The sequence below is a fragment of the Cinclus cinclus genome, chromosome 4 (genome assembly GCF_963662255.1).
Source record: "Cinclus cinclus chromosome 4, bCinCin1.1, whole genome shotgun sequence".
NCBI classification, from domain to species: domain Eukaryota; kingdom Metazoa; phylum Chordata; class Aves; order Passeriformes; family Cinclidae; genus Cinclus; species Cinclus cinclus.
The window spans coordinates 19,719,361-19,742,019 of NC_085049.1; the positions used below are offsets into that span (position 1 = coordinate 19,719,361).

Below are 22,659 nucleotides of genomic sequence, written 5' to 3' on the forward strand. Positions count from 1 at the left end.
GACAATAAAGGTAATTTGAATCCATTCATGGGCATGGAGGGAAGGTGCAGTTTCCAGGATAATGAAGCAAAAAAACACTGACCACATACATCCTGTACTTCTTCATATTGTAAATGTAGAACTAGTTTCAAATCCCTATGGCTTCTCACAGTTAGAAGTGCCACAGAACTGTTTGTTTGGATAGTGATACAGTTTTGAACAAATATTTTTAAACTCTGGTTAACAGAGACAGCTGCTTCCAGTAGGAAAAACTATTGGGTTATTTCAAAGATACTGATTGTACAGCAAAGTAGAATATTAGTTTACTACTACAAATACTATTTCATTACTCTTAGTTTTTCAACATTACAGAGTATCTATGATGCTTTGTTGCAAGTTACACTGCTCTTGTGTTGTTGGAAACTTAAGAGTGTGGTTTGGAACTAAAAATGGGTAGAGATTGGGACAGTATCTACAGTATTTTAGTGTTATCTTTTATAGGGACAGCAACAAGAATGCAGTAATTTGTGAGAAGCTGCTCACGCAGCAAGAAATAAGATACTTAGTAAAGAAGTCCCATTAGTGTTTCCCTGAAGTGTGATAAATAGGAAGGAAATAAAGTGTCCATATTTAAAGCATTTGAATATGAAAAACTCGACTTTTCAGATTAATTGCATGAAGCTTTGTGTCAGCATAGTACAGAATAGTGAACTGATTTATACTTTGTCTTTCAGATGAACCAGAGACACGAGATGCCTGGTGGGCAGAAATCAGACAAGAAATAAAATCCCATGCCAAAGCATTGGGTTGTCATGCTGTAGTGGGCTACAGTGAATCAACCAGCATTTGGTAAATCATGATGATGATTTGATTTTGAAAATGCCACAGAAAACGTATTTCATCATCAGTGGATTAAAAATTAACTATTCCAGTACAGTTGTTGGTGCTGTCTATTCTGTAACTACTTTACAGAGTTTAAGTTAGATTATGAAATTTCAGTATTGGGTGATTTTTATATATGTTTAGATATGGGTTTTAAGTTTTTTCTAATGAATATTACAATTTTTTCTTTTAAACTAAAACCTACAGTTTGCTTTGTAGTAACAATATTAATTTATCCATGAAGTTTTCTAAAACTAATCTACCTAAATAGTTAAGACTGTTCCTAAAAGTATATGTATTGAAGTTTCGTTATTGGGTAACAGCTGGCAGACCAGAACTTAAATGGAAAACTTCACATTTCAGGCCCAGAAAAAGCTCACCCTGGAGCCAGGTGTGTCTGATGATATTAATCAGAAAATTACTATGGTTCACTATTTTGAATTGTATTTGGGAAGTAACAAGCAAATTCAAACATCTGAAATTATTTTCATTCAAGTTGATTTTGCCTAAATATTTTAAGGTTAAAGCACTAAAGAGTTGCTTTATTAAGGAGAGAAGTTGGAAAAGTTTTGGTTTACCATATTTACCTCAATTACACCATCACTGAAGGATGAACACACCAAAATGAAGCATTTATTCCTTTGCTTGTCAGTCTCCTTGTAAAAAGCATGCAACTTTGTATTATTTTTTCTACCTTAACTATGGGTAGTTGAGAATGTACAGAACATAGGCAATCATTTATTGGGTTATTTGATGATTGCATTTCTCTAAAGAAATTTCATGTGGTAGTGTTTGATTATTGGTAAAATATTTATTGGAATTCTCATACTTATTGCCAGTTCAGCTTTATTCCATGCTTAAAGCACAAGCTTGTGTGTGTAAGTACTGGTCTGCCAGATATGTTATGTATGAAAACTTATTATGGACAGAGAAACAACAAATAATAAAAAACCAAAAGATGTGTGTATCATTCTAGAAAATGTGGGAAATATTTTGTCTATTTTTTTTTCAATATAGTATTTTATACTGACTACTAGAGGTTTGTTTTTATTTAACAACTTGAGAATTATTAAAAGCTCTGTGGTCATTCTACGAGCTTTAACTCTGTTAAATTCTAAGTATGGTTGGTTACTTTACATGCAAAATGGACCACTGATGTAGTTGTTCCTAGTAAAATTTTACTGGTTTGTCACTTTTTATCCTTCAAGAAGCACCCTTGTCAGTGTTGGGTTCTAACTTAATTTTGAAAATTGAGTGTTAAGATGCTGAGGCTCTCACCTCCCCTTTTACTTTGGTAAAAAATTATGCCTTGTTTTTTTGTATTTTTTTTAATGTTTGTTTGGTTTGCTTTATTTCTTTGCATTGTTAACCATAGAACTGAAAACCATTCTTAAATCCGGTTAGCCTTTCTGTTGTTATATTATTTGTAACATGAAGCAAAGCTCTTGAGTCTTTCTGTTCAATCCTTCTTCATCTTGTACTTACTCAGTGGTTATGGTTTAAATACCAGAAGAGGATTGATTGTGAGTTTTAATGGATAAAGTTGCACAAGTGCACAAAAGTAGTGGTGATGTTGAACTTCACTGAAACTTGTGCTAGCTTTTTAATCTGATAATTTTCTAATTTTTTTTAAGCACTCACTAAGTAGTAGGAATTCACACTGTTGTTATTCTTTTCTCTTATAGTGAAGAGGTCTGTATTTTGTCCGCATCTGGCACAGCAGCTGTACTGAACCCTAGGTTCCTTCAGGATGGCACCATGGAAGGCTGTTTGGAACAAAGGTTGTCATGGCAGCCTGGCTTCTTTTCCATAGGGTCAGAGAAGGGAGAGGTTGATTTTTTTCCTCAGAGCCAAGATAGTTCTTCTCTATTAGGGTAGGTTACAGTGTTACAGTGCAGGATGCGGGACCAACCACTTTACTGCTTTTCACTAACAACCACCACCACAGGAATAATGGAGCTCTGCGCCAAATTAGATACTCTGTTTTTATTTCTAACAGTCTCAATAAGGTAACACATTTGACTACTAACACAGATAACTCAAGTTTTTTCCTTAGCTGCTCTTCAGGTCTTTTTTCTCAATTTTGTATCACACAATAAAACATGACAGATGTTTGATAATTACATAAGCCAAAAGTGGCTATGTCTGTAATATGTGTATATATGCTCCATGAAATACTATTTATGTGTGGGAGATAAAATAGCTTGGTTATAAAGCAAAGAGGGTGCTAGATTTTTCCAAAATGGGTATGCATTTGTTGATGACCAAAATCATCAAACTGAAGGCCAAACATGAAGTTTCCCTTTGTTTCTGCTCTTGCGAATAAAATTTGAATGAATATTGCCACACAGTTATTTTTGGGGAAGAAAAGATTAATTTATGTGTATTGGTAAGCTATCATGTACTCATCAGGATATTAATCAAATATTTCAAGGGACTATTGTAGTTGTAAGCAAGACTATTTATTACACTTTAGCCCTTGCATTGCTTTTTCCATAATCAGTCAATGTAGTATTATTTCTTATTCTATTACTTTGTTAGCAGAAGACCATTGTCTTCTGGTTTAGATAGAATTTTAAAAACTAGCCAGAACTGAAATACTTGTTTTTGTAGTCACTATATGATGGAAAGAAAGAAATACCATGTTCATAATACAAAGAAAATAGCGGTTTTATGAAAATACTGCTAAGAGTCTTGGCATAGAAGTGCTAGAGGGAGGTAAAACAGCTAAACAGACAAAGCTCATGCTCAACACAAAATGTATTTGCCACAGTTTTATGATAATTAATGTTCCAAATCTGTCAGATTAGCTTACAGACCTCTTCAAAATCACTGAGAATTGTTTATGTGACACAATACAAATTTGCATTGATGCAGTTGGCCTGCGCTTTCCCTGTTCATATATTTATAGTGGTCATTCCTGGATATTGCTCATGGGGGAGAGAGACTATGTGTTCTAAGCAAATAATGAGTTTTACCTGATACCTTAAACTAGGAAACAATCTTGCAGTTCTTCACACAATATTGATATATATTGTGGTGCTTCTCAGAAGGATGAATGGTTTGTTGTTTGTATTATGTTCTTATGGGGTTTTGTACACAATGAACGTAAAAGAGATTTTTTTGGTTTGTTTGGTACAGAAAATTCTTTGTACAACTCTTGTATCATGGATTATATTTAGACTCTACCCAGCTTAAAGCCAGTTCAGTAATGTTACAGTTTTATATGACTTGTTGGTCACTGAATGTCCTGTTTCTCAATCCCTGCATAAGATGTTTCAATCCAAGTTTTATTGATAGCATTTTAGCAAGTAGTGTGCAACCTTTTCTTCTTCCAGTTCAAATATTTTAATACTTGTCACATTGGTATAATGGAGCAGAGTTTAGTTGTGGTGTATGATTCAAGTAGGTCTCTGTAGGTGCTTATACACATGTGCACTTACTGACCATGGTTAAGAAGATGCAGATGTTTTAAGTATTCTATCCATAATGTATTTTTAGGATTGAAGAAGCTTCACCACCAGGTTGTGGATTTTGCCATATTCCGTATGATGAATTGAACATGCCATTTCCTGCTCACCTCACTTACTGTTACAACTGCAGGAAGCAAAAAGTTCCTGATGTCCTTTTCACCACAATTGACCTTCCTGTAGAGGCAATAGTTGTTGGGAAGGGATGTCTTATTCAAGCCAGGTATCTGTCAAAATACTTCCTTAGTCGAGTAAAGTTTTGGAGATCTTTGAAAGAATTCCTGTTGCTAAAATCCAGTGTGTCATCAAACCTTGTATTACAAAACATACAATTGGCATGTGTTCTTGAATAAAATTTCTCTCTAGAAATATCATTGCACTGGTGTGGGCTTTGAATTTCAGCTTGTAGGACTAAACCCAAAGAGTGGAAGATAACTAACGTATAGTGAGAGATGGGATTGCTATGCTCTTTATTTTCTTCTTTTCAGACATATCTGGTTAATGCTTTAGCTATGAGGGCACTTGGGTTTGGCTTGGTTTTGGGGCCTTTTTCTTCCTTCCAATATGTCTCTTAAATAACTGTATTAATAGGAATTTTAAAAGTTCTGCCACCAGAAATTACCATAGTAGTTTTCTGTACTTGTGCCTGAAATGATTAAGGCTTGCAGCAAGAGAAATAAATGTTTGCATTGGGGGTTTTACTAGAAGAAAAGCTGAAAATATGTTTTCAGATGACACTGTCTCAAGGAGTTCTTGTAAAGAACTGGCATTTTATTTCACTGTTGCAGCAATCTAAAATAGTTGAAGCTGTATTAGGTTATACAATGAGGAAAAAAAATCAAGATACCTTGTGATCCCTTTCAATCTTCACAAATCCATTAAAGCTCTGTCTGTACTGGTTTGTGTTGCCAGGTTGTGCCGTCTGAAGAAGAAAGCTCAGGCTGAAGCAAATGCAACCTCTATCAGTAATCTCTTGCCATTCATGGAGTATGAAGTGCACACACAACTGATGAACAAACTCAAGCTGAGAGGAATGAATGCTCTCTTTGGGCTGAGAATTCAGATCACTGTGGGGGAAAATATGCTGATGGGCTTGGCAGTAAGTACAACGGATTCTGGGTTTCTTTTGCTTTCTTACGGTATTTTTTCAGCAAGACATGCAAGTGTTGAGGGATTTGGAGTAACCAGACATATTAAAATGTAGTTTTAAGAGCAAGGTGCCTTAATTATTGTAAAATCAGGGCAGACTTGTCTTTCATAACCAGTAGAAGAAGATTCAGCTCTCTTGAAAATGGTAGACGAGATAATTAAAAAGGGGATGAGAAGAAAAGAAACAATAAACAGTTTAATGGTGCAAATTGTGGAAAAATTATGGTATTCTTTAAAGGTCCTGTCAAAGAGATCCCTGTTCTTCATATGGAATTGCAGTTCCATGACAAATAAGGTCAGTTAAGTCTGTCAGTAAATCTTTTGGTTGTTTGGCAACAAGGGAAAGGTCTGTTGCTTCTTCTTGGATGCAGCTGAAGAAATAAATGATACATTTGAGGAAGCCAAGAAATGTTCATTAGCAATATTTTCTAACCCCTTTCTTTCATGCTAGGTTAGGATAGTGAAATAAGCTGTTTCCTACATCAGAGTATACTTGGATAATTCTGGTTGGCATTTTTTTTTTGTCTTCTATGATCCGTTTCCTGTAAATAGAAATAGGTCACAACCTCACTGATGCTGTAAATGGTTTGGCCAAATTTTAGATCTACAAAAACTATAAAAAACTATTTGCTTATGCAAAACATATTGGGGCAGAGGCTTTAATTTTTAGTTTGGTTGGAATTTTTAGACAAGTGTAAGAGTTCCACCATGAAAAATGAAAAGGAGAGAGTTTTTTAAAAGAGTAGTGAAGGCTTTTCATAAGTGAACAGAAGAGAAATATCCATTTATTTATTTGCAACAGATGCTGCCGTAATTTCCATGTTACAGTGGTGTTTTAGCATAAGCATTATGGAAAGCTCTATATGAATATATTAGGAATTCACGCTTATGTACTTGTCTTTTTTTTTTGGTGACTTTTTAAAAGTCTGCAACAGGTGTGTATTTAGCAGCTTTGCCAACACCTGGAGGTATTCAGATTGCTGGAAAGACTCCAAATGATGCCACCTATGATCAGCACATATCCCATATGCAAAAGAAAATAAATGATACGATAGCAAAAAACAAGGAGCTTTATGAGATTAATCCTCCAGTAAGTAAATCTTTTATGCTTAAAAATAAAACGTTCTGAGTCAAATATATACACTGTATGTCCATTTTTCCTTACTGAATCATTCAGAATGTAAGTTTATTTTTGAATAGAGATACAGAATTTTTTCACTGTGTTTAGGAAAGCTGCTGGAATTTTCAGATTTCTTTAGTCACATAGCTGAATCATAGTTTGGTATTATTTAGATATATTTCTCAGAAGAGTAATTTTAGAATGATCTCATTCTTAGAATTGTTAACAAATTTGTGTAGAGTTAAATTATTTTTAAGCTGGGCAGAACATCTGTTAAATTCTTACATTCTTTTTAGGAGTTACCAGAAGAAATTATTGGGTCTCCCATTCCAGAGCCAAGACAACGTTCCAGGCTATTGAGATCTCAGTCAGAAAGCTCTGATGAAGTTACAGAGCTTGACCTTTCACATGGCAAGAAGGATGCTTTTGTCTTGGAGGTGATAAACATTTTCACTACTCATGTTCATACATTTCTTCTCCTGAAATATGTATTTAAAAAAAAAAAAAAGGTTTCTTATTCATCTTTGAGAACAGTTCCTGAATTGTGTATGATTTTTTCCCTTCAGTACCAACAGAAAAAATGAAGTATTAAGATTTTGCTTTGTCTCTCTTTTTCTTACTCTATTTGCTTAAAGCACAGCTGTCTGCAGACTATCTGAAAAAAGATTGCACTGCTGTTCATGAATGTGTAGCAATCTTTAGAATAGAAATTAAGAGCTGTTAAGAAACGTCCTTCTGCTTGCTTCAAGTAGCAGATCAGACTAATTAGAAACTTCAGATCTATTTTTATAAACACTGAGTTTGTGTTGCCACACTTTATATTTAGCAAATAAGAAGATTGTGTTTTCTTCCGGTTTCAAAGCTCTTACTGTTGTAGATGAATATTCAGAATTATTATATATATATTATATATATTCAGAATTACAACCCAGAATGGGCTGTATTCAAAGCATTCAAAAAACTGCATGTGCCAAGAGAACACATAGAAGATTTTCTGAATTTCAGCTATTGCTTTTCACAATTTCAGAATTCACAACTTCTGACAATACCTTCCAGTTCTTTCTACAGCTGCAAGTAGAAAGAACGACACCTACACATAAAGGATATAGATTTCTTTTACCTCTCTATTCACTAAAATTGAAAGATGTGATTGAACATTGTCCATTTTGAAGTCTTTAATACTCCAGCAAGTGTTAAAGAAGGGCTGGAGTTTTGATCATCCTGTAGATACAGGTAGTACAAATACGTATCACTGACTGAAATCCACTTCAAAATACAGCCTGTAATTGCAGCCTAAGGTACATTTAAGGCTTTGTTAATCTTCACAAATCACATCTTCATAGAAAATAATCTGGAAGAAAGGCTGCAGATAGGAAGAATGAGGGAGCACTATAATAGCAGTTTGTTTGAAAAAAAGAGGTATGAAAGGAGAATGAAAAAATAACAGGTTGGGGGAGTTTGTGATAATAAATTTAGATTGGTTGGTGCTTTTGAAGAAAGGGTCAAATACCTTTGTAAAAAAATGAAGATTTTGTAAGCTATTTATAGAAAAAATTACTTATCTCTGGAATCATTTACTACTGTCTTAATTGAGATACTGGGTATTTGGTTGATGATTATTGGATATCAGAAGCAGTATGCAGGAGATTTAGTTAAACTCCTGTCTAAGCTTTCTGGATTAAAATCGCTGTTCAAAATCACTGGAACTATGGAAGAAAAAGTAGTAAAAAATTCATTGTGATGAGGATATGCTGAAAGAGGTTGAGAAGACAGTTATGAGAGGTAAAGATATCTGGGTTTGTTTTGTGTAGTTTTTGGGTTGTTTTTTGAAGAAAACAAGGGCAACCCCTTTTACATGGAGAGTGAGGAGGAGACAAATTACAGAAAACCCTTCAATAGTGGAGTTAAGTTATAAACCATTTCTAAAACCCTTGGTAAGAAAACCTTGGGAGTTAGAGGTAAATTTGGATCTCTTGCAGGTCAATAAGACAGGATGAATGTAAAAGACACACCAGAATTATTTACAGAAAGTAGGAGGGCTCTCAGCCTGATCTCAGATAAAAGTGTTAAAGTTTGAATGGAGTAGAGGTTATTTTATTTCTTTCTGGAATTTCTTACTGGCACAGCAGCATGATTTTCTCAATTATTCCCTTTTTGCAGATTGATGACACAGATGCAATGGAAGATGTACATTCTTTACTGACAGATGTTCCACCACCTTCTGGTATAGTTACAATGATATTTTTTCTAATTTATGCTGTAGGCTGCAAAATGACAAAATATGATTAGTTTTATTAAAAAATATTTTGAAGGTTCAAAGAGAACTGACAGTATTACTGTTGCTGAAGATTTTTAGACTGAATTATGAATTTGTAGGTTTCAGGTTAATAAAAGTAGAATGGAGAACTAATTATTGCCTGGTATTAGTTGTCGTTATGCTATTTATCATTGTATAGATATGTCATACCTTCCCCAGCAGATCTGGATAAGAGGCAAATATAGTTGTCCATTGTATAGAAATTGCTCTGGGCATTGATTTGTCCTTGTCCTTCCTCTTATCATTGTGAATTTCCCTGTGTTTTCCTGAGGAAGTCTTAGTTTCCTTCCTAATAACTGATATTAGTGTTAATAATTTTGAGTCATGTCGAGCTCAGAATGATCCCTGTAGTTATCTATTGCTATCACCAAATCTTTTATTCCTCACTGATTATACAGTTCTGCTGCAGTTGATTTTATTACCCTAAATTAGGGCCATCAGCAATCACCTTGTTTTATCCTCTTCTGCATATAAGTTATGAATGTGCTTGAAGCACAAAATCCAAAATTACGGATGTTTTCACTGTGAAAATTAAGCATTTTTGTCCCTCTTTTTCTAATCTTATATTTACCTTTCATTTGATGATGCTTCATTCTTAGTTTCTTAAAAGAGACCTTGGTGAAGGATCTTTCCAAATGCTTCTTGATGTCCAAAATAGGTGGTGTAAGTCAGGTGTCTTATGTCCGTGTGCTTGTTGAGAGCTTTCTTGTTTTTCCATCTCCTCATGAACTCCCCTTTCTGGAACAGTTGCTATGGATCAGTAATAGAGATACCAGTACTAAGATCAGTAGGACCAGTCACTTTAGCACCCTAATACTTGAAGATTAAAGAATGTTCTTTTCTGGTAGTGGAGTAAGTTAAGAGCTCAGTTTGAATTAGCTGTTTGATCTTTTGCCTATTCCATGGTTTAGAAGAGTCTTTCTTTTTCATTGGCCTTTCTGTTCAGTATCTTCTTCAAACACTTGTTCAAGACAAATAAACAAGGGACTGGTTTTCTTCTGTTACGGAAAGCTCTACTACACTGCTGTAAAAAAAAAAGCATGTTTTCTGCTCTCATGTTATTATTTCTGCATATCCTTTCTAAATCTTATTTGATTCTTCAACAGGATTTCTGCTTTTGAAGTTCTGAAAGACAGTCAGTTAATATTTATACCCTCTGCAAGCTGCTACACAATTTCTTTTCATTTTGTGCTTTTATATAGGCCCTATCAGACTGGCCTCTTGTCTGCTTATTTAATTGTTTCTTCAGGGTTTCAGAATTACTGATTTTCTGTTGGTAACTTATTTTACTCTGCTGTTTAGTCATTATACTACTGATTTTTATTTGCATTCAGTCACTACAGTAGTTCCTTTACAGCCTTTACTGTGCTCTCTATTAAAGGTTGGCTTTTAAGCTTTTCATATCACACCTTTTTAAAAAAAAAATCCTAATTTGTGCATAGTTTACCTATTAGAAATAGGTGGAGTGGTTGTGGGTTTGGGGTGTTGGCCCCTCCTACAAGAATTTTGTATTTATTTTTTGAATGTTGATGCATTATTCAATATTCAAAATCACATGAGGGAAAATACTTGCAAAACTGTGTCACATATGTTTTCTTTACAAGTATTTCTATATTGCAGTGCATAAAATAGGCTTTTTTCCCAAATATTTTCTTCACAGGTTTTTACAGTTGCAACACAGAAATTATGCCTGGTATAAATAACTGGACACCAGAAATTCAAGTAAGGTTATTCAAACTGAAACTTTTTGCTAAATTGTATTGAAATATGCAGTAGTAATTTAAATGTATATTTTGAAAGATAAATTAAAGGGCACCTTTGTGACATAAAAGTAGTATTTTGGTAAGAACAATAAGGTAGGAGAACCTGTTTCTTTGCTGTTTTTTTTAATGCTTTTATGTAAGTAATAACCTAATACAGGAAATATTAAAATAATTACAGTAAACATTAACTTCAAGGCTTTGGCTTTTTGAAAGGTTTTTTTGGCTAGGTTCAAAGCCCCTTAAAGGGAACAGATTATTGACTATGTTGCTTTGCTAACATATTTTTTTTATTTAGTGAACATATATGTTAACGTATTTTACATTATTTTCCTTCTTTATTAATTTGGGTTTAAGACACTGGATAAAATATATTGGCATATGTTGGCAAAAAACCCCATGTTTGTTTCTAATTCAGATGTTCACAGCAGTTAGAGTGTCCAGATTAAGCAACATTAACCCAACAAATCAAACACTCAATAAGAACTTTAACGATCTCTGTGAGAATCTGCTGAAGGTAAGAATCTTATTTCAAATACTTTAAGTGTTCAAATGGAAGCCAAGTAAAATTCCACTATACTGAAAATAACATGTGTCTCATAATCTTGAAAATAGACTGCAAAATGTCTGTAATGAGCTTGTGAGTTTCTGTAAAGATAGGTTCAGCCTTTTTTATTATATTAGGGTTTTTCAAAGCTTTTGGAATCTGAAGGAGTCCTTTGACTGGCTGAATACTCTAGAAACAGAAAAACAGCTCTACAATAGATTGCATTCTGTCCTGACTTTTCACACATATAAATCTTATGCAAGAAAAAATTAGTGTCATTAGATGACTTCTACTATGAAGAGAGTTTTCATCCTTAATTTCTCTAAAATGAACCACACATTTTTTTCCCCTGAGTAACCCAAAATAATATCCTGTCTTCAACAGAGTTTGTATTTTAAACTCCGGTCTATGGTTCCCTGCTGTCTTTGCCATGTAAACTTTACAGTTGCTCTGCCAGAGGATGAATTAGTTCAGGTAAGTGAATTGCTGCCTTTAACTTCCAGTACATAGGCATGGCCTTAGACTTAACATTTGCTGCTCAGGGTAAACTGGGCTAGGATTTGATTTACTGCTATGTCTGCTGAATTCTTAGATGTTTTTTTCCCCCTTATTATGATTCTATGCAAAGAACTGCTTGTTTGCAAAATTATTTTTCACATTGCACAAGAGATCAACTTACCTAATATGCCAAATATTTCTGATTTGCAGATTGCAGTCACAGCTGTTGCCATTACATATGACAAAAACCAAGCACTGCAAGTCAACAAAGCACCTACTGAAAAATCACAGCAAAGAGGTAAATATCGTGTGGCATCTTTGATTTTTTTATCCTCAGTGCCTAATGAGTCCAGTTTTTAATTTCAGTTACACGTACAGATCACAGAATATTCGGAGTTGAAAAGGACCCACAAGGATCATCAAGTTCAAATATACGTATTTTTCAGGGAGTTTCTTTCAACACATAGGTTTTTTAGAGTTTGTGTAGTTGACCTCCAGCAGGATGACTTCCTCATCAAGTATTAGGTGTTTATTTTACATAATCAACAAATTTATAGTACTTTCTTATTCTGTGATCCTACTTTGATTGTTTTTCTGTAAAAGGTAGGTGTAACAGAGGATGAAATTTCTGTTGTATTTTGGAACATTTGGTGTAAATCATCAGAGAATACTTGTTCTTGTGAGTGGAAATTTTGTCCATGCTTTAAGAAGGTGGAAAATAAATTCATAATGCTTTTAAGAAAACCCAACCTTCTGAAAATCCTTAAGCAGGTCAGTAATAGTTTTGGAGCTCAGTGAAGTGCATGGAGGGAATGGAAGAGACTATTGTGATCTGCATATGTCACCTTGCTAATGAAGTACCAGCTTATGTTAGAAATGTATGTGTGCAGTCTGGAAGTGGGAATTCAGAACTCTGAGGATACCCAATTCTTCAGAATGGAATTAGATAGTAGAACAGAGCCATATGTTTCTAAAACATTAGTTATGACTGACTTCCTCAGTAGTGAAAGTGAAGTGTTTTCATGTGGAATTAGTGCTAATTTATATTATAATAGCTGACTTAGATTCAACTGCAGAATCAAAATAAAAATCCATGAATGGACTTCATTTTTTACTAAAAACTTCAAATCCTTTTCAGTGGAACACATGTTCTGCTCAATGCTGCAGCTGGATTTGTTCTCAGACACCTGTTTCTGCAGAACTGCATCACTTCATGCACATGCTGAAAATACCTGTTCAAGTCAGACCTGACTAAATTGACTCTGCTTGTAATTACTGGAAAATCTTATTTTGGGGGTTAATTATCAGTTGGCCATGTTTTCTTTTTTGAAGCATCTACGGACAATGAAGAACAGCTACAATTTCCCTTGGAACTTTGCTCTGATCCCCTTTCTTCTCATCCATTCTCTCCAGCTAAAGGTCAGTTAAGGGGAAGAATGTTAAACTGTAGTTTTTTATGGACTTTGAGTTATGCCCTTCCATAGTTGTAGAGGCTTTAAAATATCTGTACTTTCACAGGCTTTAAATGTGCTTTGCTGCCTAAGCATAATGGGTATGTTTACTCCTGTTGTCAAGTATTTTGAGAGGCACAAGATGGCTTGGCTGATCGTTCTGTCTATATTTCCTGTCTTTGCATTTAGAATACTGAAGATGCTGCAAACCACTGGGTGTTGGGTGTCATTTGACATAATTATCAGTTACTTAATAATTAGGTTTGCTGCATACTGTGAATGGCCCATATAAAGTACCTCCATGTTTTCTCAGCCTCACACAATTAATTTAATTGTTTTCATGACGGGAAATACTTTATCTACCAAATACTGGTTGCATGCAAATTTCCTTTAAGAGAAAGGAGCCTAAACTTGTATAGTAAATAATCTGTATAGTGCAGCACATGGTAGCTGTTAAATAGCTGCTTTATTTTAGCTGAGATAGAGCTGCATTTCAAGAATGGTTGTCACAGTTCTTCTATGACTGCATTAGAAATTCCATTTATTGAAATCAGCTGTCTTTAATACCTTCTCCCTTGTCGGATTATCTACCAAAATGTTTACTGAGAAGAAATTAAATATTTGGGAATTACTGTAGATGTTTGAGCTCCCTTTTTTGCCTGTTACATCAATTGTGTAAAGAAGGATGCCTACCACACTTAGTTTTGTATTTTCAGAGGCCAGATTAATTTGAACAAAAATATTCTTATTGATTTTTATTTTTTTTAATGCTCAACTTCTAATTTGCTACGTTCTTTATTTTAAAAAATAGAAGCTACCCAGAAATTTCTGCTGGTGTCTCTCTACTCATTACTGGACTGTGCTCCCTGTGTGCTCGGCACTGACCAGTGGAGGGCAGCCTGTTCCCATCTTCCACTTTTCCTGATGTTCTCCACATTCCATATCGTGCTGTAGACAGAGCAGTTCAGCCAGACAATTATTCCATCTCTCATTTCTTGACAACTTCATTGTAGTTACATTTACTTAGCAAGTTATTTAATATATTTTACTTATCTGTAGGAGTGTTGTTTTAAAAATGTTGGTTTACAGTCTTACACAGTAGTGACCTTTAATAAATAAACATATTAAAATTGCAAGGTAGATTTAGTAAAGTGAATTATTTATAATAACTCTTTTACCTAAGTAAGCAGTATACTGTGTATACTAGTATACTTCTATATATAGAGGGTGGGTTTTTTTCATACTTGACCCTAAAATCTTTTATAAGGGTCATAGAATTGTGGAGTAGTTTGGGTTGGAAGGGACCTTAAAGATCATTTCATTCCACGCCCCTGCCCTGGGCAGGGACACCTTCCACTAGATCATATTGCTCCAAGCCCAATCTAGCCTGGCCTTGGACACCTCCAGGGATGGGGCAACCACAACTTCCCTGGGCAATCTCTGTCAGGGCTGCACCATCCTGAGGGTCCTCCTAGTATCCAATCTAAACATACTGTCTGTCCCATAGTGTCCAATCCTAGTATTCCTCCCTAGTATCCAATCTAAACATACTGTCTGTCCCATAGTGTCCAATCCTAGTATTCCTTCCTAGTATCCAATCTAAACATGCTGTCTGTCAGTGTGAAGCTATTCCCCCTTGTCCTGTGGCTCCAGGCCCTTGGAAATAGTCACTCCCATCTTTCTTGGAAGCTGTTGTCCTGTACTACCTGACTCTGCTTTATAGATTATCTGAACGGAATTAATTTTGTTTTATTAGAAGTCCTGGAGGGTGCAAGTTCCCACACAGGTATTCCTGCTGCTCAGAGAGGTGAGTTTCCTTAATTTAGCCATCTGCCAGAACAGAATGAGCATTCTTGGGATATTGGTATACTCTTTTTGGATGTGTCTTAATCCAGGAAGTGTTTACTACTTAACTGAGAATGCATGCTCTGGTGTGGCTTAATGATATCCTAATATTTTGGTGTGATTTTTCATTATAAGAATTAGATTTGTTAATAATAACAGCCTCTCTGTCAGGTACATTGATATAGCTTTATCTGACAGAAAATGAGTCCCTGGGAAGAGAGCTGTTCTGCCTGTGTTAATTTGAAGTTAGCATGTGTTCCTCCCGTTTCTTCAGGATAATGAAGAAACGGTGTTTGCAATTGTCCCCCCCCCCCCCTTTTTTTTTTTTAAGAGATATGCAAACACCCCTGCAACTAATACCAAAAGTCATAGCAGAAACAACTCTTACTTCTTATTGTAATGATAATGGGAGGGGTGTTGGAGGGAGGATGTTGGGGCAAGGAAGACTGTTCTGTAAGGAATATTCATTTGTGTTTAAAACAGAGATGTTGTTTCAGTTTGTGACTCTTATCCTCATCACCAAAACTTTTTTTTTTTTCAGTCCATAGGTTAGTTATTGATAAAGACAGTTGGGAAATTGAAATCCTGATCAGCAGCTCTTTGTAAGGAAAAAAAACAATGAAAATGAAAATTAAAAAAGGCTTAAATTAAGGTTAAAAAGCCATAACTTACATCCTAAATTTAGATTTAAAAAACTAATCTATCCTAAGTCCTTAATGACTGTATTTGCATGTTTTTTCAGTGCTGAAGTCCCACTCAGGCAGTTGGTTCAGAGCTGGGACATCACCAGAAATCGGTACTTTAGTTTGGACAAGTCCAAACCTATCCTGTAACTTTTCCTTTTAAGCAGACCTGCAAACGGATGGTTGTTCTCTCTCAGACACGTATCATTGCCTCCTCAAAAAGGAGCATTGAGATGAGCAAGAGACATCATCCATATATTTTTTTCTGTTTTTTTTTCTTTTGTTTTTCTGTCTGTGTTTCCAGCAACGTCAGTTGATTACAGTTCCTTTGCAGACAGATGCAACAGCTGGATAGAGCTCATTAAACTGAAAGCTCAGACCATAAGGCGCGGATCAATTAAGACAAGTAGGCGGCTGTTTCTACCACGTTCTGATAATCTGAGACATATCTCTGATTTCCCAGTGGTGACTTAGTGGAGTGCCCTGCCCAGCAGTAGCATTGCAGATCACGTTTAGAATGAATTCCCAAGTGTGAAAACTGCTGACATTGTTCTGTAACCTCATGTAGGGTTGATGAACCAGTAGCATAAAAAGCAAAGTAAAGTCTTGCTGTAATTAGTTCTCCATACATGTGTACGCCTACTAATTGTATAACATCCACTGCATGGATGTAGGTGTATGTGTGATCTTGGAAAATTGGGGGTGAGAAACAGGAAGCAATCACCAAGGGGACAGTCAAGGCAATGGTCACTAAATTAGCAAGTGGTGAGTTGGTTTTCAGTAGTTCTTTGGCCACAGGTCTGACTATCTTGCTTAAAATAGCAGAGATTAATACCTGTTTTAATGGAAAATGCTGCACTGGGGAAACACAACAACTTTCACACTTCCTATAATTTGTTCTTCCAGCAGAATACATGTTTCAAAATGTTGGCACTTTTTTCTGTATCTTCACATTATAACTGATGGTTGTATGTGCAGCTGCTCGCCTCAATGTTTTCCTTTTGCAGGAATGCCACTCTCTCAAATAAATGCCATTTCAGCTTCTTGTCTCCTTTTGCATGCTTTGCATGATTATTTCCTTTCTCACGTATATGGCTGAGCATCACAGGCAGCTGAATGTTGTCACCAAGCTATTTGGAAAACCATAAAGAAGAGTTTTTGTGTTTTGAGGAACAGTGATGGATCTTGATAGTTATTTTCTCCTGTTTTTTTCCCCGTTTTTCAGCTACTTCCATTGAAAAAGCAAGTCCATTGGCTGAGGGATACTTACGGCACCGTTCAGTCCCGTCATGCACCAATTCCACTGTCTCAGTTGTTAAGATGACACCTCTTTCCTTTCTCCCTGGGGCGAAAATAACCAAATATCTTGGGATAATCAACATGTTTTTTATACGAGAAACCACTTCTTTGCGTGAGGTGAGCTGTATGGCAGGGATTCATTTTATGTCAGGGAATAATTTTTTGTTAATTGTAAGAATCAGAGGTTTGAGTTCAGGTGTGGCACAGCCAGGGAGTGCAATTTGTGTTACTTGCAGTGCTGAGCACAGAGCAAATTCCTTTGGTACTGCTTTTGTCACGGAGCACACAAAGCCATTTTTGTGTTTGGCACTGTTAGGAAGGTGTTGGTTAACAATTGCTATTGAATTGGACAGAACACTAAACCAGTGAGTTCTTAAACAGAACTATATGGCAAAAACGTGTCTTTGACCAGTAGTAGTAGTAGAAGTTGGGATCATTTGAACGCAAATTGAATGCTAAAGAAAAGAATAAGTAATCTATTCTTCTCTCATTTAGCAAGCTCAGTGATCAACTTTCACAATGTATTTGGATTTTAAAATTCTTTGGTTAATACGACATTGCCTATATCATAGATAATGTTATGCTGATTTTAACACTGCATTCTGTGCTTTCTCTGTAACAAAACTTTGTCTGATGAGCATCAAAAATTGCACTGAGTCTGTGGCCACACAACCGGCTTAGAGGTGATGTTCAAACCCTGATCTTCTGTCTGCATTGGGAAAACAAATAATTCTCTGAGCATGTCAAAATGCAAACCAATGTTCCTTAAAATTTTCCTGTCCTTTTGGGAAGTAGCTGTATCTTTGCTTTTGGCCACAGAAATAGTGTCCCTCTTGCCTGGCTTGTCAGTGCTGAAGAGTTTGCTGTTTTTTCCTAATTACACATTTCTAAAATTACAGAGCACTTGTTAATAAAAATGATCAGGCTTCCTGAAAATGGGCTGTGAGCTCTCTAGAGAAACTTAGATCAGACAAAAGTTTTGTTTGGATCTTTCAAGTTACTTTTAACTTTCCCTTTTAACTTGAGAAGGCGATGTGTGAAAATGACAGTGTTTCCAAAAGGATGTCAGAGCAGGGAAATGGTTACAGGACATTCCTGAACTAAGTGCAGATTCTGTAGGTACAAACTCAATAGCTGATAAGCTTTAGTATCTGTGATAGCAGATCCCAACAAGGATAGGTCACTCAAGTGTTCATTTCAGCTTTTTCATGAAGCTGGAATCTTGCACAGTCCCTGGGATGCTGCCACTGTGCTCTTTCCAGCACCTAGGGGAGCTAATTTAAATTATTTCAGCTACATAGGCTGGGTCACAAACTACTCTTGCTACAGGATTGCCTTGAGTTATAATGGAGTCAGCACAGAACAGCCATTATATCCAACTCCTGCACTGTGGTTCAGGTTCTACAAGAAAGTAAAGACCAGCATTTTTGTTTGTATTGCTTTATGTTTTGCTTGAAGTGCGAAAGTATATACTAGAAGAAAAAATGATGGGTAATTTAAAGTTGTATTAATCCATTTTTCATGGGCTTTGCTGTTTACAGGTGGGTGTTTGCAGTTGTTTTGTTACCTCTTGCCATCTAATGTTGAGTTGGGTTTATATTACGTATTATTCCCCATCAGTTACCGTACCTTTAAAAGACTTGGACAAAATCAAAATTCCATGAGAATTATGAACTGGTATTGCATTTTGATTTCTTGCTGCAGTTGTCTTCGTTCTGGCTTTATGCTGGGTTTGATAAAATTATACATGTCCTTTTTGTTTGTAAATTTTCATCCAAGATATGGGGTTTTTTTTGTGTTTATGAGTCTCTTCAGGGAACATTATACTTTTTGGAATGAGCACAGCCTTTAGAAATTCAACTTAGTTCAATCTCTTCTTCTACCTGCCTCTTCCATTTTTCCTGTGGCGCGCACACACACAGAGTCATGTGGGAAGTCTAGTGGTCTTGCCATTCACTTGAATTTTGAAATTTTACATGTATTTTGAACCAACAGTGAGTTCTGTTTTGATCAGTTTCTTTTCTCAGCATTTTCTGTGGGTTTTTATTTCTTTGGTTGGTTGCCTGGTTTGTGTGCAATAGATTTTCCCTCACAATATAGTTGCTCACATTCTTTCATAAGGATTTTTTAGGAAAATCCATACTTGGTTGTTTTCTTTCTCTGACATCAATTTAAATTCTTCATTTTCATACCAAAGAAGTAAAAATGCCCCAAAACCACCATCAAGTAAAACAAAAAAAAAAATGAAATGAGATGAGATGGCTAGAAGTTCCTTTGCACTTCAGGGGTGAAAATAAAAAAAATTAATAGCTTGGATAGCTCAAGCCTTCGCTCTATCCTTTGCTTCCTTTTTATTTGGAGGGATAATTTCTTTAGTGAGTGTTGAGAACTAATGACAGTCTTTAACATACATGAAGTTGCAGTGATCACTCCTTACTGGGAATTTCCAAGAATTTCATAGAACCATAGAATGGTTTGGATTGGAAGGGACCTTAAAGACCTTCTTGTTCCACCCTCCCTGCCATGGGCAGGAACACCTTCCGCTGTCCCAGGTTGCTCCAAGCCCCATCCAGCCTGGCCTTGGACACTTCCAGGGATCCAGGGGCAGCCACAGCTTCTCTGGGCCCCCTGTGCCAGAGCCTCACCACCCTCACAGGGAAGAATTTCTTCCCAATATCCAATCTATACCTGTCACTTTGAAGCTATTCTGTCTTGTCTTGTCACGCCAGGCCCCTGTAAATGGTCTCTCTCCATCTGATTTATAACTGTGACCCATTAAACAGTGAATGGCTTTTAAGTTCTCTACACCATTTAGGATTCACTAAATTATTCAGCTGATAAATATGTAAGAGAAGTACTCAGCACCTTGTAGCTAGACCTAATATAATATGTAATGTATATTTTTTCCGTTCTAGGAGGGTGGTGTCAGTGGCTTCCTCCATGCTTTTATTGCTGAAGTGTTTGCCATGGTGAGAGCTCACGTTGCAGCTCTGGGAGGGAATGCAGTTGTGTCATACATAATGAAGCAGTGTGTTTTCATGGAAAATCCAAACAAAAATCAGGTGGGTTAGGATGTGAAATAAAAAGTGCTGCTGTGGTTAGTATGATACAAATACGCATTTTATGCCTTTAAAAACCAGCAGTGCCATAGAGTCATATCTGCACATTTCTTGCTATCTTGGTATAATGTTTGAAGAATCCAAGAGTGTTCTTGCATTAACAAAAAATTATGAGGATGCTTCATAAATACCCAGATTGATAAAAGAACCAAGTTTGCTAGAATGAGGTAAATTGCAGGAAACAGTTGCACAGTAGTGCAGAAATTACTTGGTATTTCTGATGTTGCAGTGTAGGATCTCCATGTAAAAATACCTGGAGCTGCTGATGTAAAATGCTCCATTTAGTACATAAAGGGACAAACCTTAATTTGTAAAGACAATAACAGAATATTCAGTAAATTAAATAAATTCAAAACAGTTACAAAAACAAGTATAGGTATCCAGATATTTAATCTGTAATGGTCTTTCAAGAATACATCTGCATGTTTGGTAGCACACAAGTGAGTGGATAGAAAAGAAAATGTGGCACAGGTTGCCTCATCAATAAATGATAGTAATTTGTCCTTCTCCCAATCTCTGTTGATTTTTCTGCGTAGTTATATTTAGCGTATATAAGTAAACGTATTATTGTTTAATGGTTGGTAACTGGGTGTTGTCTTTTTTTTCAGGCTCAGTGTTTGATAAATGTCAGTGGTGATGCTGTCATCTTTGTCCGTGAATCTGAGCTAGAAATGCTGCCAGTGCAGCCTTCTACAGTTGCTCCTCAGCCCACAAGTTCTGCAGGAGATGTCACAACATGAAGGCAGAACAAGTGAAGTAGTCTCTGCTAAATGTAAAGATTATTTAAAATGTGGGAATGTTTAGGTTTGCATCTTCAAAGTCAGTATCTCTCCATGACATTCACAACCAAAATTGAAGACAATCACTTCTTTTTGTTGTCATATAACTTCAGTAAGTCAGAGCAGTGAACTGGCAGGTGTGCTCTGGTTCTTCTATTACTATTCCTGGCCTCTGTGAAACCAGGCAGCAGGTGAGGCACTGATAGGAGAACATGGATTAGAATAGCAGGCATCACATGGAACTGTGGAAGGAAGGAAAAACTCTGTTGCATTTTTGAGCTGTTCAGTGGCACTGTGATAAGTTGTCATTCAGAACCATTTCTGAGTTTGAATGTTGTCTGAGCTGATTCTCAGGTCAGGGTGGGAGGGAAGTGCCTGAGAAGACTGTGTTGGAAGCCTTTGATGAAGAAGGGAGAGTTTTGTGTGTAGGTCAAGAAAACATGGGCTGGACTCTGAAATTGCTTTACACTGTAGGGTGTGAAGAGGGAAAAGCAGTACCAAAAAAGTTACAGTTTGAATTTCTGCACATTAAAAGTATTTTTTCTTGTTTTGTTGTTGTTTTTATATTTGGTGGCTGGGGTTATAATTTGTTTTTTAAATAATTTTTTAAAAGCTGCCACACCACAATGCTGTGGTCCTGGGTACCCCTGTGATGGGACAAAACAACCCCAGAACACAACAAAAAGTTCCAGGGTCTGCTGATGCTATTATAAGATGTTCATTTCAGTACTGACAAAGCAGGTATTTTTGTTATTTAAGACTTGGTGAAAGAATTGTCCTGAGGTTAATTTTCTTAAGGCAGGATCTATTTCAAGAATGACATAAACAATCCCCAAAAATCAGTTGAGCAGAGGTTATTCTGCAGCTTCCTTCCTGTTTAAATGCCTGGCTGATTGGAGATTGATGTATGTGTGTGACACTGGTTTCCTGCAGGTTGCTTTTGTGTTTGGGGTTTTGTGTTTGTTCTTTTCCAGTGCTGTAATTGGGAATAAGGGTACTGCAAAGACAGGAAATTCATCATTTCCAGTAAAAGTCTGAAAGATGGTGATACCCTGTAAAAAATAAACAAGCAAAAAAGCCAAACAAAAAAACTTTAATTTGAAGATGCATTCTTGCTTAACTCTGACAATATTGTACATGGAACTTGAACAAAGATGTAAACTTGAATGTAAATATTGTTTAGTGTTGAAATTAAGCAATGGCATGATTATTTGTTAAAACTAATTATTTCATTGTAAATGAGCATGAAAATCATTCTTGCGAAATAAATATCTTTATAGAATCCACTGTCTTATACATTTACCTTATGCACATGTATTAAGCTGGATGTACTAAATGTCCCACCCCCATTCTCCTCAGAGGAATATTTTTTGTGTAGTATGTGACAGCCTCATCTGTATCCTGGACTGAAAATTGTATCCTGGGCAGCAGCCAAAGCCCTGTGGGCAGCAGGGGAGGGAGGTTCTGCTCCTCTGCCCTGCTCAGGTGAGACCCCACCTGCAGAGCTGCCTCCAGCCCTGGGGTCCCAGCACAGGAAGGACATGGAACTGCTGGAGTGAGTCCAGAGGAGGCACCAAGGTGATCAGAGGGCTGGAGCAGCTCTGCTGTGAGGAAAGGCTGGGAGAATTGGGATTGCTCGGCCTGGAGAAGAGGAGGCTTTGAGGTGACCTCATGGTGGCTTTTGAATGCCCAAAGAGAGCCTACAGGGGTGGAGAGAGACTGTTTACAAGGGTCTGGAAGGGGAAATGGCTTCAAACTGAC

At 36.3% G+C, this 22,659-nt stretch overlaps 1 protein-coding gene across 17 annotated transcripts in view; it reads left to right on the forward strand.

Moving 5' to 3' along the window:
• Positions 1-22,135, forward strand: part of C2CD5 (C2 calcium dependent domain containing 5) — a 56,910-nt gene extending 34,775 nt beyond the window's left edge. For 5 of the 17 annotated variants that reach the window (XM_062491752.1, XM_062491748.1, XM_062491750.1 and 2 more), the window contains 17 exons: positions 714-828; positions 2,547-2,642; positions 4,363-4,554; positions 5,244-5,430; positions 6,406-6,570; positions 6,897-7,037; positions 8,761-8,824; positions 10,578-10,639; positions 11,096-11,194; positions 11,609-11,698; positions 11,933-12,020; positions 13,055-13,141; positions 14,930-14,980; positions 16,006-16,107; positions 16,927-17,117; positions 19,916-20,062; positions 20,728-22,135. In XM_062491752.1, the coding sequence (XP_062347736.1) occupies positions 714-828; positions 2,547-2,642; positions 4,363-4,554; positions 5,244-5,430; positions 6,406-6,570; positions 6,897-7,037; positions 8,761-8,824; positions 10,578-10,639; positions 11,096-11,194; positions 11,609-11,698; positions 11,933-12,020; positions 13,055-13,141; positions 14,930-14,980; positions 16,006-16,107; positions 16,927-17,117; positions 19,916-20,062; positions 20,728-20,859 (2,009 nt within the window). In that variant the 3' untranslated portion in view covers positions 20,860-22,135. The remainder of the gene's footprint in view (positions 1-713; positions 829-2,546; positions 2,643-4,362; positions 4,555-5,243; positions 5,431-6,405; positions 6,571-6,896; positions 7,038-8,760; positions 8,825-10,577; positions 10,640-11,095; positions 11,195-11,608; positions 11,699-11,932; positions 12,021-13,054; positions 13,142-14,929; positions 14,981-16,005; positions 16,108-16,926; positions 17,118-19,915; positions 20,063-20,727) is intronic. The other 12 variants (XM_062491758.1, XM_062491759.1, XM_062491756.1 and 9 more) reach the window with 4 other exon arrangements.
• Positions 22,136-22,659: the final 524 nt, after the last annotated feature.